The sequence below is a fragment of the Vicia villosa genome, linkage group LG3, assembly GCF_029867415.1.
Source record: "Vicia villosa cultivar HV-30 ecotype Madison, WI linkage group LG3, Vvil1.0, whole genome shotgun sequence".
Classification (NCBI taxonomy): domain Eukaryota; kingdom Viridiplantae; phylum Streptophyta; class Magnoliopsida; order Fabales; family Fabaceae; genus Vicia; species Vicia villosa.
In genome coordinates this window covers 125,715,987-125,730,421 of record NC_081182.1, presented here as the reverse complement: position 1 = coordinate 125,730,421, position 14,435 = coordinate 125,715,987, and the positions used below count along the sequence as shown (strand labels likewise).

The 14,435-nt window shown below is 36.7% G+C and overlaps 1 protein-coding gene across 2 annotated transcripts; it reads right to left on the bottom strand.

The window, feature by feature from the left end:
* Positions 1–1,380: 1,380 nt before the first annotated feature.
* LOC131656629 (reactive Intermediate Deaminase A, chloroplastic-like) lies at positions 1,381–3,921 on the bottom strand. Of its 2 annotated transcripts, XM_058926294.1 has the most exons (6): positions 3,642–3,916; positions 2,645–2,760; positions 2,486–2,530; positions 1,994–2,067; positions 1,857–1,906; positions 1,381–1,740 (listed from the first exon to the last, which is right to left on the bottom strand). In XM_058926294.1, exons 1-6 carry the CDS (start codon positions 3,823–3,825, stop codon positions 1,646–1,648), a joined length of 564 nt encoding a protein of 187 aa, XP_058782277.1. In that variant the 5' UTR covers positions 3,826–3,916; the 3' UTR covers positions 1,381–1,645. The 2 variants fall into 2 exon arrangements, with proteins under 2 accessions (XP_058782277.1, XP_058782276.1); XM_058926293.1 differs by having other exon boundaries at positions 1,381–1,906; positions 3,642–3,921.
* Between the last annotated feature and the right edge of the window lie 10,514 nt (positions 3,922–14,435).

The following is a 14,435-nucleotide window of genomic DNA, read 5'->3' as shown; positions in this document are numbered from 1 at the left end:
TTTGTGTATTTGAATGGCGAGAAACCACCACTTCCGTTTAGGGTCACTAAGGAAACATCCCTCACATATCTGATATTCAAACTAAATACTCTGCTACGCTTTCCAAAAAATTGCAGAGTTGTCAAAATCGAGTATCAGTCACTCTTGTTTGACATTAAAGGGAAGGTCCATTTCACCAACTTTGAACTGGGGACGGATGAATATTTAAAGGTTATGTGGAGTATTTTTCTCCGTTATGAATCAAAGGATCCGATTTAAAGGTAATGTGGAGTATTTTTCTCTGTTTTGAATTAAACGATTCGATTGAATGGATGCAAAGATTCAAAGATCCGTCGAGGATATAATCATTATGTTGCAACGTTTCGATGAATTGGTTATGTAATGTTGAATTTATTTTCGTGACTATGTAATTAATGTTTTTATTTAATGCAATGTTAATGTTAGTGTTGTTGTTGGTTTGCAATTATTCTGTCATGTTTCTGCTTGAGTTTTCTGAAATCAGTCATGTTCGGAGATACATCTCCGAACACACCCTTAAAAAGACTCTGGATATGTATCTCTGAATTTTATTTTGAAAAAAATAAAATTTAGTACGTCTAGAGATACATCTCCAAAAATAAAGAACAATTTACAAATTTTGCACAAGGCCTGAGAAAAAAAAAAGTAAGAGTGCGATGAAAAATTGCCAAAACAAAAACTCAAAAGTCACTTCTTTTTATCTTTTTATCTGATTTGCACTTGTAGAGACCGGTAGAAATGTAAGTGGATGGAGATGTGAGAATGAAGTTGTAATGGAGAACGAAGCTTATGATATTTAGCTTATGAAAAAATAAAAGAATTGATAAAATAAAACTTTCAATTTGATTAAATAAATAGTCATTTAAACTAAATTGTTCATAAAAATGTCAATGAACTATGAATCTCATCCCACAAGAAAACTAATAGTAAATGTTATTATCATGAACCAGTGATCCAGTTAATATTTTAATGGAAACTTAAATTTTTTTTCTCTAAAACATCACTAAAAAATTAAATGTTACAATTTTAAATATTTTATAAATACTTAATCCATGTTTTTAATACAACAAAATTCGGAGTGTCATGATGCTTTTATAATAGAAATTTGTAGTTTTGCGCAAAAAAATTGAGCTGAATGAATTGATTCTCTAAAATTGATTCCAACAAAAAGTGAATAAAAGAATAAATTTCTTAGTAAAAATCATATTAACACTCAAAACTACAAATCATAACTTCGGTTAGAGTCAATTATGTAGAGCATAATTACTTCTATTCGAAAACAATCAAACATGTCAATCAATTCTACTCATCCAGAATCCATAATCAATTCTACTTACTCCAACAATAAAACCAAACATACACTAATCACAAAAGACTTGTGGGACAAATTGCTTTATTATATGACACATCCAACTATGGATCATGGCTTCATTTAACTTACAAACTAGAACTCTTCAATTTCTTTCATTTTTATTGAGTACAATATCTTGAAAGAGAATATATGAAGAAAATCATGACCAAACTAGAAAAGACCAAAGACAAAAACCAATGATTGGATATGTCATAATGTCCCACCGGCATTATTGACCTGATTCTCTAAAGAGTCATCCACGTATACAACTGGAGCTCAGAGTGCTGCTATACACTCTATTTCAATCTTCGCATCCATCGGCAAGGCAGCTACCTGATACGTCGCGCGAGCCGGGGCAGGTGAAGGAAAGTCTGAAACCATTCAAACCACATGTAAATGATTATTGAAACATTGGATGACAATTCAGAAGTGAGAAGCGCATTCACATAAAAATAAAATGATTCTCGCGCAAGAGAAGCGTACTCACATTTAGCATAGATGTCATTAACTTTCTTGAAGTCCTTCAAGTCAGCCAACCTGGAAGAAATGAATGATATTAACTTACGACATCTTGAAACCACTCAAATATAAAGTCAAACTAAGAAAAGAACGAATCATTCATACAAAATTGTTGTCTTAACAACTGATGCGTAGCTGGCACCCCCGGATGTTAAGATCTCCCCCATATTCTTTAGAATCTGCAATATGTAATTTGTTTGGAATGTCAGTACAAAATGTATATGTGCAATAAGACGGAGTTACCAACATGTGTTCGAGTGTGATTATGAACATGAGAGGGGACTTCATATGGGGTGCGTTTACCGTGCATAGATAAAAATCTATGCACCGTGCATAGATTATTATGGACCATTGGATCATTAGATCAAATTCTAAACATCAATTGTTATTACTCAATACTCAATACTCATCACTCAAAACTCAATACTCATCACTCAATACTCAATACTCAATACTGGATTAAGAACATAATCCAATGGCTTAGATTGACTTATGCATGGTGCATAAGGAAAATCCTTATGCGTATTAGCCAATGCCCTTCATATGCATACACCCGATAATGAAAGGCTATATAAGTTCAGATTTAAATTCATCTACCTGCTCAGTCTGAACTTCAACATCATCTGAAGCGAACTTCCCGGTCTGCATTAGAAAGCAAAACATTGATCATTAAATCTACATCATGCAGCCAACATAAATGCGCAACTGCACATGTATATAGAGATGATGCAAGATTGGAACAATGAGTTATCAAACCTCAGGAACAAGACCAAGGACACCCGACACAAATAGAAGGTTGTTGGCCTTGATTGCTTGAGAATATGGTCCCAATGCCGCTGGGGCCTTATCAGTGTGAACAGCTTCCTTGATCCCTAAAATCAATCGGAGAGTGATTGACATCAGCAAAAGATTTTTTATTTCAATGGAAACAACAATGCACAGAAGGATTTTCTTGCAATGCAAACACCAATGCTGTTCTCCCTTTGAATCTCTGCCAATAGGGATATACTTTGCAGTTTGAACAACTATTGATTATACTATTTTCCATCTGTGCACATGAACAGCTACAAAGAGCGAGTTTACAAATATAGTACTGACACTTCTTATTGAAGATGTTTCCAAGTGTCCGACACCGACAAGACACTAACACGTGATTACATACAAGTACTTCTAACATTTAACATTATAATGGGTGTTTACGTGATGTGTCCCGCATGCAATGGAGTCAAGCACGAGATCTTAAGTAGGATCGGTTGGCTTGTGAAAGATTGTAAAACTCGGATAGTTAGCTCGGCGTGTAAGGTCCTACCGAAGGGAAAAATGGTAATTTCTTACATACTTATACACACACATACACAAAAAGCTCGATCCTGACCACACTGCCGACGAAAACAATCTTTCTCGGATCATAGCACTTTCATACATCCTTGGCACAAAGATCTTACTATCTAACTATCCAGCACTCGATCTTGACTACACTTAAATGCAGCTAAGCATCATCCACACTATATGATCAGATACTTAAACTAAAAACAATTTTGTAACAGAAAATGTTGCTTGTGTTTTTACAAATCAGTCCTCAAGGATGAACTTTGTTAAAGAATTGACAACTCTTGAAAACCTAATTTGTATAAACGATAACTTGTAAGTATTTTCACCGACCAAATTATACATTAACTCAGTGTACAAAATCAAAATAAAAGCTGAAAACTTGTTTGCATGAAATTGTGATAAGAAAAGGATTGGAACTTACGAGCATCAGTAGAAAGGCTTGAGCAAAGGAAGGGTAAAGAGCGCTTAGACGAAGAGGAACGCCACATAGCGGTGCCGGCGACTGAGAGACCGCCGATCCCGGCGGCCCATGAAGCTCGGCGGTTGTTAACGGCGGCGTTGACGGATGAAATGTTGAAGGTCTTAGCAGCACACCACGACGCCATCTTTCTCTGTCTTTAGATTCGGTTGGTCACGGGTAGTCAGTGTCGCGGTGTGGAACAGAGACAAGAGGTTGTCTGAGAGGGGCAAATTGGTAATTTGGAGTGATATGCGAAATTATTACGGTTTTGGATTTTGATAAGTGAAATTGGGCTAGCTATCTTGGGTTACGGCCCATAAATATGTTACTACTAGTCCCCTCTTGATGAGAGGTTTCAAAAAAATTTACTTCGTACCCCTACGATTGTCTTTGTACCCCTACAATTGAAAAATTTGGAGCAAAATACCCTCATATAAATAGGTAAAAAAAATTTCATTTTCACCTTTTCACGAAAAGTTACTGAAACGCTCTGCATTTGCACCAGAAACTCAAAACCGGAACCCTTTGCAAAACTCATCCTATTCACATTTTAGGCAAACCGGAACACATTTGGTAAGGCATCTAGTTCACATAATTCATTCCAGAACGCTTTCAAAAACTGTTCCGGTTCAGATGTGATGCAAACCAGAACACTTTTGGAAACTCTTCCGGTTTGTAGGCTTACATACCGGAACACTTTTTGAAACTCTTCTGGTTTGTAGGCTTACATACCGGAACACTTTTTGAATCTGTTTCGGAACCCATTTTCCAACTGTTTTGATTTTGTTATTTTTTTTTTGATTTTTTTTAATGTTGTTTTAAATTATTTTTTAAAGATCAGCAACATGCGTACTCTAGGAGCAGATGGTAAGCCTTCTGGACGACGCTGCCGCATCTTAGATGAAGCTGGTCCATCTGTACCAGTTCCACAACCACAGCAGCCACCACAGCCACATCAGCCAGTTGGGTATCCTAGAGGACCTTCTGATCTATCATTGCTTGTTCGATATGAGCATCACGTTGCTCGGCATCTATGGTTTGGGGAGGTAAGTAATATAAATTTTTCTATTTTATTATACTCTTATTATTTTAAAATTTATTTATTCTTATATCTTATAATGTGAATTTTTATTTAATTTCAGGAAAGAGGTCCCAAAAAGGAACTAAAAGTTGCAGGTCACGGGTCGAAGCTGAAGGACAGGATTCCTCATATGCTCCCACCTGAGATGGAGGCAGTGGTGTCTATTTCGGGTCTCAGTTGTCTCTAGTTTACCAGCCTGACCAAGATAGACGTAAATCTTGTGTCAGCATTTGTGGAGCGGTGGCATATAGAGACATCGTCATTTCACATGCCATTTGGTGAGATGACGATTACACTGGATGATGTTGCCGCTCTACTTCACTTGCCTATTGGAGGTTTGTTTTGGTACCCGGAGGAGCATGTCACTAAGGACACGGCGGTTGAGCTTGGCATCCAGTACTTGGGTGTGGAGAGAGATGAGATGGCTCAACATGTGCGTCAGTGCAGGGGAGCTTACTATTCTTTGTAGTGGTTATATGATACATTTGTTAAGCATCGAGCTGCTAGTAGTTGGACATTTGCGACCAGGGCATATCTGATGATGTTGGTGGGTTGTATGATATTTGCCGACAAGACTTTTACTCTTTTAGAGGCCCGATATCTATTGCTTTTTAGAGACTTACAGAGACTTAATGCTTATAGTTGAGCCTCTGCTGCATTAGTCACTCTCTACCGTCATATTGGAGATGCATCCATGTTTAGTTGCAAGCAGTTAGGTGGTTATCCTACTCTTCTACAAGTATTTATGTAATTTAATTTTTATACTTTAATTAATTGTATGTTAATTTATATATTTTTATTTATATTATTTAATATATGTATATTAACTTATATGATATAATATATTTGTTAACAGTGTTGGATTCATGAGTACTTTCCGACACTTGAAAGGAAAGGAGAGAACTGGCGCCCAGCTGATAATCAAGGGCTTCCTCGGGCGATGAGATGGTCCTACAGGCAAGGAGCCATGAAGGTGGATGAGATTAGACCAGTTCTGGACCAGTTGACACCTACTGATGTCTTATGGAGACCATTCGAGGATCACAGACGTCACCGTGATTTTGACGAGCTATCTATGTACAGAGGTTTTCTTGTTTGGGGTGACTTACATGTACCATACTTGCCTAACAGGTGTTTACGTCAGTTTGGTTATCGTCAGTATATTCCGCCTCCACCTCCTACTGATACACTAAGCTCTGATGACATTGCTGTTGAGTGGATTGGATATGACCAGAGCGTGGCGGATGTGATTAGAGACACCACAACAGTCAGATTTCCTTTCGAGACGGTTGATGGCTATTTGCAGTGGTATTACCGCGTGTCGCATCCTTAGGTGGTGCCACCACCACCTCGTGCGTGCTGACAGGTTCCCGTTCTTGTCTTTAATGCAGGCCCTACTGATCCGGATTGGGCTCGTGCTTCTACATTTGTTCACCGTTATCTCCGACAGGTGGGTGCAGAGGAGGATGATGTAGTGTATGCTGATTTATTTGAGGTGTTATGTATTTCCCGTGAGCATTGATTATTCTTGGATTTTATAGTTTATTTTGTGTATTATTTTGAGCATATACACTTAGATATTTTATGGATTATATTTTATGGATTATTGTTGTATCTTATGGATTATTTTTGTGTTTTATTGTTGTATCTTAGATATTATGGTTATTTTATGGTTTATTTTTATGTTTTATTTTATGTTTTATCTTTGTGTTTTATTTTTGTGTGAATAAGATTGTATTGATAGTGGATTGCATGGATAAGGTTGTGTGGATAAGATTGCACTGTTAGTGGATAGCATGGATAAGGTTGTGTGGATAAGATTGCCCTGATGGCCTATAAATAGGGGTTAATTATGTTGAGAAAAAATATCATATTTTTCAAAATGTCTCTTTATAATTTTATGGTTGACACAATTGTTTACTTTACTGGAACTAAGGTTCCCATGAAGTTTCTCATACCTGACGGTTGCGGGAATCTTGAGGCATTGAAAAGTTGGTTGAATGAAAAATTGCCTAAAACTGATAACAGACTGGTGAGTAAAATCTCGTACCGTGAAAACTGGAGCATGGACGTTGATGGGAGGGTAAGTTATAATGTTGTGGAGTTGAAGTGCGATGCTGATATGAAAGACATGTGGAAATCACATCGGCGTAAGATAACTAAGGGGCCGATCGAGTTTGAGGTGAACCTAACAAGGTCTGCTGACGATGTTCTGAAGATGTTGGTGCGTCCAGAATCGTCTGCAAGAGTCTAATACTTTATGTTCTATGTTCTTTGTTCTATGTTTTAATATTAATGTTTTAATGGTTCATGTTCTATGTTCGATGCTTTATGTTCTATGTTTTAATGTTAATGTTTTAATGCTTTATGTTCTATGTTCTATGTTCTATGTTCTATGTTTTTAGTTAAAATATTACATGTAAATAAAATAAAAACTTCTTCTAAGATGTTCTTAGTTAAAATATACATGTAAATAAAAGTCACCTAATCTAAATTAACACTTGATGGTAACATAGGCGTAAGATGTAGCCAATGTTGAAGATGTCCAGCAAATCCTAACATCCAAGATGTTGCCGCTTGATAACGAAACTCCTCCCAATCTAACGTGACGGGTGGCAGTGGAAAACCTTCTTTCATATTAGCCTGATTACATAACATAAAAATAAATAAATAAACAAATAAATAAATATATATAAAGTTTACCCGAATCCAATGATTCTTGTTGACAAGGCCAATGCAATATGTAGGAGCACTTGGAGAAAATTTTGTTGTCATGGGAAAAAAAAGTCAAGCAAGGGTTACCTAAATGCACAAGAATGACGTTATACCGATTCGCTATCAAATAGCCCATCTCTGGTAGTGACAACCATTTCTCTGGTGGTTGAAAACCAACATTATATATCATCAATCCATTTCTCACTTCGGATAATCTTGGGCCGAACAATCTCTCATATAAGTCCTTTTTTTCTCTTATTTCCATGTCCAAGTCACGACGAACCATTGCCCAACCATCCTCACTATACCCATGAAACGATGCAATGGCTCTAAACCCACAATTACCATATGACTTTGACACGACCTACAAAAAGAACAGGTACAACAAACCCTCTATTATTTTTTATGGGTACAATCATCATGGTGAAACTACAATTTTTTGGCGTTCTTTAATTTCAGACGAAAAGACAGAGACATATAAGTGGGTTTTAAATGCCTTTTCTGAAGCAATGTACCATAAATGTCCAAATGTATTTGTTACCGACGAAGATGGTGCAATTAGGGAAGCTATTAGAGTTGAATTTCCAAATGCGTCACCTCGCCTCTGTTTATGGCATTTACATCAAAATGCTATTGAGAATGTCAGGAACACAAAGTTTCTAGAAGAGTTTAAGTCATTGATATATGCTAACTATACCTCCGAGAGATTTGAAGATGAGCGGAAGAGGATTATTGATGATAATGGTCTATCAGATAACAAATGGGTTAAGAAGACTTATGGGATAAATAAAATGTGGTCGAGTGCGTATATGCGAGACAAACTTTTGTGTGGTATAAGAACTACATCAATGTGTGAAGGTATAAACTCATTTATCCAGGGGTATGTGGACGATAAAAACAGTCTTGTGGATTTCATGCATAATTTTGAAAGATACAGACATAACGAATTATTATTTGATTTTAAGCCGTTATATTATGAGCCCGTGTTGACAAATTCTTTGGAAGGAATTGAGAATGGAGAATCAAAGATATTTACATACAAAAAATTTAGGGATGTAAAAAAATGAGATAGAAGGTGCGGGTGCACTGAATGTCGCTGACATAATGGAGATTGGTAATAACGTGACGTTGAAGATGAATAGATTTTGCAATCCAAATTCTTTTGAGTTTGTCTTGAGAAGACAGATAGTGTATTTTCACGTGATTGCAGACTGTTTGAATGTATAGGAATTTCGTGCTCTCGTATTATTTGTGCTATGAGGCACGAGCATATGAATGTGTTTCTGAAAAGTTTGATTTGTAAGAGATGGACTAAATCAGCCAAGGATGATCACATTTCGTCGGTGCTTTTTGAAGAAAGTGATTCTGAAAAGTTGTCCATGTTTCGTAGAGGTGCAATGTCTGCTGCATTCAATACTCTGTGTGATGTTTCTTGTAAATATTATGATTCCTATAGAGAGGCTCTAGAAGGAATTTTTAATTTGTGTGAAAATATAAAGAAGCGTCATGATGTAAAGGATAAACATAAGTCTAATCTGTCGGTTATTAGTGATCATGTAGAGGCCAAGACAAAAGGTGCCCCTCATAAGAAAAGAAAATCGTGGAAGACAAAAGGCGTTATTCGTAAAGAAAAAAAGGCATGCAATTCAAGACAATGTTCTCATTGTAAACTACCTAATCACACAAAACGGAAGAGTCTGGTACTAGATGCACGTGATGATTTACATCAAATTGACGATAAGGTGTTATTCGACCAATCTATCGATGAATCAATGAATTTTAACGTAAGTTGATTATTTTAGTTTATTTTAATTAATTTATATACTTAATAATTAGTTAATATTATATTTCTTGTATTTATATTAATTTTGGTTTATATTATATTTGGTTTATACTCAGGTGTCCATAAGTCACAATATCAATGACGACATAGACTCCCTAAAAGTCTCAAATAAAAACAAGACATGTTTACACTCACCATTGTTATCTAGTTTTATATATTCGTGCTATCTTGTATTCAACTTCAATTTGATTTGTTATTGAAGGGTGTAGACAATACTCGTGGTAGTAAACAAAAAGGAAAAGCTGTCAATGTTGCTTTTTCAACACAAGACTCTATCAATAAAATAACTTTAAAACAAGTGAAGTGACATTGTTAATTTATTTACCTTTAAATTGAATCTAGGTAAATTATATATGTCACATGTTGCTGGAAAATTTATGACAGGTTATTAGGTTGAAAAAAAGAAATCTAATGGACCAAAGGTAAACGTGGCAGATACAAATGTCAGTTGTCAGTCCAACTGTAAGTGCTTTTGTCACTCCGAATCTCGTATTGAATACTGAAAGTGTAAAGAGTTTGAAATTTATGAGAATAAATGTCTTCAAAGGTATAATAATATATTTACATTTACGTGTAAGTTGTTATTTATTTATTTCAGAATGTTCTGAAGATCAAAGAAATTCAAGTTCTGAAGCTGTCCGATGGAAGCAAAAATCAGAAGCTGTGAATGTTCTGAGGATCTAAAGAAATTCAATGTTCTGAAGCTGTCCGATGGAAGCAGAAATCAGAAGCTGTGAATGTTCTGAAGATCAAAGAAATTCAAGTTCTGAAGCTGTCCGATGGAAGCAGAAATCAGAAGCTGTGAATGTTCTGAGGATCTAAAGAAATTCAATGTTCTGAAGCTGTCCTATGGAAGTAGAAATCAGAAGTCATGAATGTTCTGAAGATCAAGCACTGTGAACGTCTCTACTGAAATACTCAGGGAAGTCTTTTATTTATAAAATTCTTCTAGTATTAATTTCAGGGGGAGATTATTCATCTCAGGGGGAGATTGTTAATCTCAGGGGGAGACATATTCACATGCTTATGCTATAGCTGTGTAAATTGTCTTTAGCCGTCTGCTCTTTCTGATTGCAAATTCATATCATTTATATATGTTTTTGTCATCATCAAAAAGGGGGAGATTGTTAGAACAAGATTTGTTCTGATCAATATTCTTAGTTTTGATGATAACAAGGATATGAATTTTGTATGAGATAATGTGGTACTCTAATACATTGCAATGTTCCTTTCAGGAAATATATAAAGAGTATGCACAAATCAGCGTTCAGAAGCTTTGTCTCAGAAGGTTCAGCATGCAACATCAGAACATGGTCTGGCAAGACATTAGAAGATGGTCAAGGCAGAATCAGAACATGGGTCTATGGAAGCATCAGAAGAACTTGAGATCAGAAGCAGAAGCACTGAAGTTCTCATGGTATCACGCTCAGAAGCACTTCAAGGTCAGAAGACAAGAAGATGCTATGCACCAAGCTGTTTGACTCTGATGATATTCAAATGTTGTATTCACAAACATCAGATCAGAAGAAAGTACAGGTGGCAGGCTACGCTGACTGACAAAAGGAACGTTGGAAGCTATTAAAGGCAACGTCAGTAGACACAGCGTGAACAAGGCTCGAGGTAGTTGACAAAAGCGTGAAACATTAAATGCAATGTTGTACGGAATACGCAAAGCATTAAATGCTCCCAACGGTCATCTTCTCAAGTGCCTATAAATATGAAGTTCTGATGAGAAGCAAGGTTGACGATTAGCTAACAATAAACTTGCTGAAACGCTGTTCAAATTCAAAGCTCAGAAACTTCATCTTCATCAAAGCTCACTACATTGCTGTTGTAATATATTAGTGAGATTAAGCTTAAACGTTAAGAGAAATATCACTGTTGTGATTATAGCTTTTCAGAAGCATTTGTAATACTCTTAGAATTGATTACATTAATTTGTAAGTAACTAGAGTGATCAAGTGTTGATCAGGATACTCTAGGAAGTCTTAGCTTGTGTCTAAGCAGTTGTAATTAGAGTGATCACGTGGTGGTCAGGATACTCTAAGAAAGTCTTAGCTTGTGTCTAAGCATTTGTTCCTGGAGTGATCAGGTTGTGATCAGGATACTCTAGAAGACTTAGTCGCGGACTAAGTGGAAAACCATTGTAATCTGTTGCGATTAGTGGATTAAATCCTCAGGTGAGGTAAATCACTCCGTGGGGGTGGACTGGAGTAGTTTAGTTAACAACGAACCAGGATAAAAATAACTGTGCAAATTGTTTTTATCGTTTAAGTTTTTAGACTACACTTATTCAAACCCCCCCTTTCTAAGTGTTTTTCTATCCTTCAATTGGCATCAGAGCGCCGGTTCTAAGGTGCAAGCACTTAACTGTGTTTAGAAAAGATTCAGGAAGAGAAAAACGCTTCAGTAAAAGATGGCTGGTGAAATTTCAACAAATACATCTGCATCTACATCTGGCTCTGCTGAGCAATACAACGGTAACAATGGTTATACTATACCACCAGTATTTGATGGTGAAAACTTTGAATACTGGAAAGATAAACTGGAAAGTTACTTTCTTGGTCTAGATGCTGATCTATGGGATCTTCTGTTGGATGGTTACAAACATCCTGTTAAAACTACTGGTGTAAGGCTCACAAGAAGCGAAATGACTGATGATCAAAAGAAAGAATTCAAAAATCATCACAAATGCAGGACTGTTTTGCTTAATGCTATCTCTCATGCTGAGTATGAGAAGATATCTAACAGGGAAACTGCCCATGATATATATGAGTCATTGAAAATGACCCATGATGGAAATGCTCAAGTCAAGGAGACTAAAGCTCTTGCTCTAATCCAGAAATATGAAGCCTTCAAGATGGAGGATGATGAAGACATTGAGAAGATGTTCTCAAGATTTCAAACTCTAACTGCTGGATTGAGAGTTCTGGATAAAGGCTACACCAAGGCTGATCATGTAAAGAAGATTATCAGAAGCTTACCCAGAAGATGGGGTCCAATGGTGACTGCATTCAAGATTGCCAAGAATCTGAATGAAGTTTCTTTGGAAGAGCTTATCAGTGCCTTGAGAAGCCATGAAATAGAGCTGGACGCAAACGAGCCTCAGAAGAAAGGTAAGTCTATTGCATTAAAATCTAATGTTAAAAAATGCATTAACGCTTTTCAGGCTAGAGAAGAAGATCCTGAAGAATCAGAATCTGAAGAAGAAGATGAATTGTCCATGATCTCCAGAAGGGTAAACCAACTCTGGAAAAGCAAGCAAAGGAAGTTCAGAGGCTTCAGAAGCTCAAAGAGATTTGAACGAGGAGAATCTTCTGGTGACAGAAGATCTGACAAGAAGAAGGCTGTATGCTATGAGTGCAATGAGCCTGGACATTACAAGAACGAGTGTCCAAAACTTCAGAAGGAGAATCCCAAGAAGAAGTTTCATAAGAAGAAAGGTCTTATGGCAACATGGGATGATTCTGAATCAGAATCAGAATCAGACTCTGAAGAAGAGCAGGCCAACTTCGCGCTGATGGCTACAGAAGATGATGGATCAGAATCTACATCAGAATCAGATTCTGAAGAGGTATTTTCTGAACTATCTAGAGAAGAGTTAGTTTCCAATTTAACAGAACTTCTGGAACTCAAGGCTCATCTTAGTATCAAATACAAAAAGCTGAAGAAGCAGTTTGAATTTGAAATTAAGAAGCTGGAAGTGGAAAATTCTGAACTGAAGGAAAAAGTTTTAAATCTATCCAAAGATAGTGGATCTCCTTCTGAAACGGAAAAATCCATTCCTAGCATGAATCATATTCTGAAAGAATATGACTCGAGCTTCAGAAAGTTCTTATCTAGAAGTATTGGCAGAAGTCATCTTGCTTCTATGATATATGGTGTTTCTGGAAACAGAAGTTTTGGTTTTGGCTATGAGGGTGATACTTCACATAAATTTGAACCTATTGATGATCTGAAGATCACATATAAGCCATTGTATGATCAGTTCAAATATGGCCATGCACATGATATTAGGCTCACTTCACATGCACAGAAGTTTAACACTGTTCACACCAAGAAGCTTGTGACACATCCTAAGAAATATCATGCTGACAAACCTAAAGAATATCATGCTGTTCCTCCTGTTAAATATTTTGCTAAACCCAAGTTCAATCAGAACTTGAGGAGAACTAACAAGAAAGGACCCAAGAAATTGTGGGTACCTAAGGAGAAGATAATTTCTGTTGCAGATATCCTTGGCAGCAAAGAGGACAAAAAGCAAAATGTCATGGTACCTGGACTTTGGGTGCTCGCGACACATGACGGGAAGAAGGTGTACATTCCAAGACCTGGTGCTTAAACCAGGTGGAGAAGTCAAGTTTGGAGGAGATCAGAAGGGCAAAATCATTGGCTCTGGAACCATAAGTCTTGGTAACTCTCCTTCTATAACTAATGTACTTCTTGTTGAAGGATTAACGCATAACTTATTATCCATAAGTCAATTAAGTGACAATGGTTATGATATAATCTTCAATCAAAAGTCTTGCAAGGCTGTAAGTCAGAAGGATGGCTCAATCCTATTTACAGGCAAGAGAAAGAACAACATTTATAAGATTGATCTTTCTGATCTTGAGAAGCAGAAGGTAACTTGTCTTATGTCTGTTTCTAAGGAGCAATGGGTCTGGCACAGAAGATTAGGACATGCTAGTTTGAGAAAGATTTCTCAGATTAACAAACTAAATCTGGTCAGAGGACTCCCAAATCTGAAATACAAATCAGATGCTCTTTGTGAAGCATGTTAGAAGGGCAAGTTCTCCAGACCTGCATTCAAGTCTAAGAATGTTGTTTCTTCCTCAAGGCCGTTAGAACTCTTGCACATTGATCTGTTTGGCCCAGTCAAAACAGCATCTGTCAGAGGGAAGAAATATGGATTAGTCATCGTTGATGATTATAGCCGCTGGACATGGGTAAAGTTCTTGAAACACAAGGATGAGTCTCATTCAGTGTTCTTTGAATTCTGCACTCAGATCCAATCTGAGAAGGAGTTCAAAATCATAAAGGTCAGAAGTGATCATGGTGGTGAATTTGAGAACAAATTCTTTGAGGAGTTCTTCAAAGAAAATGGTATTGCCCA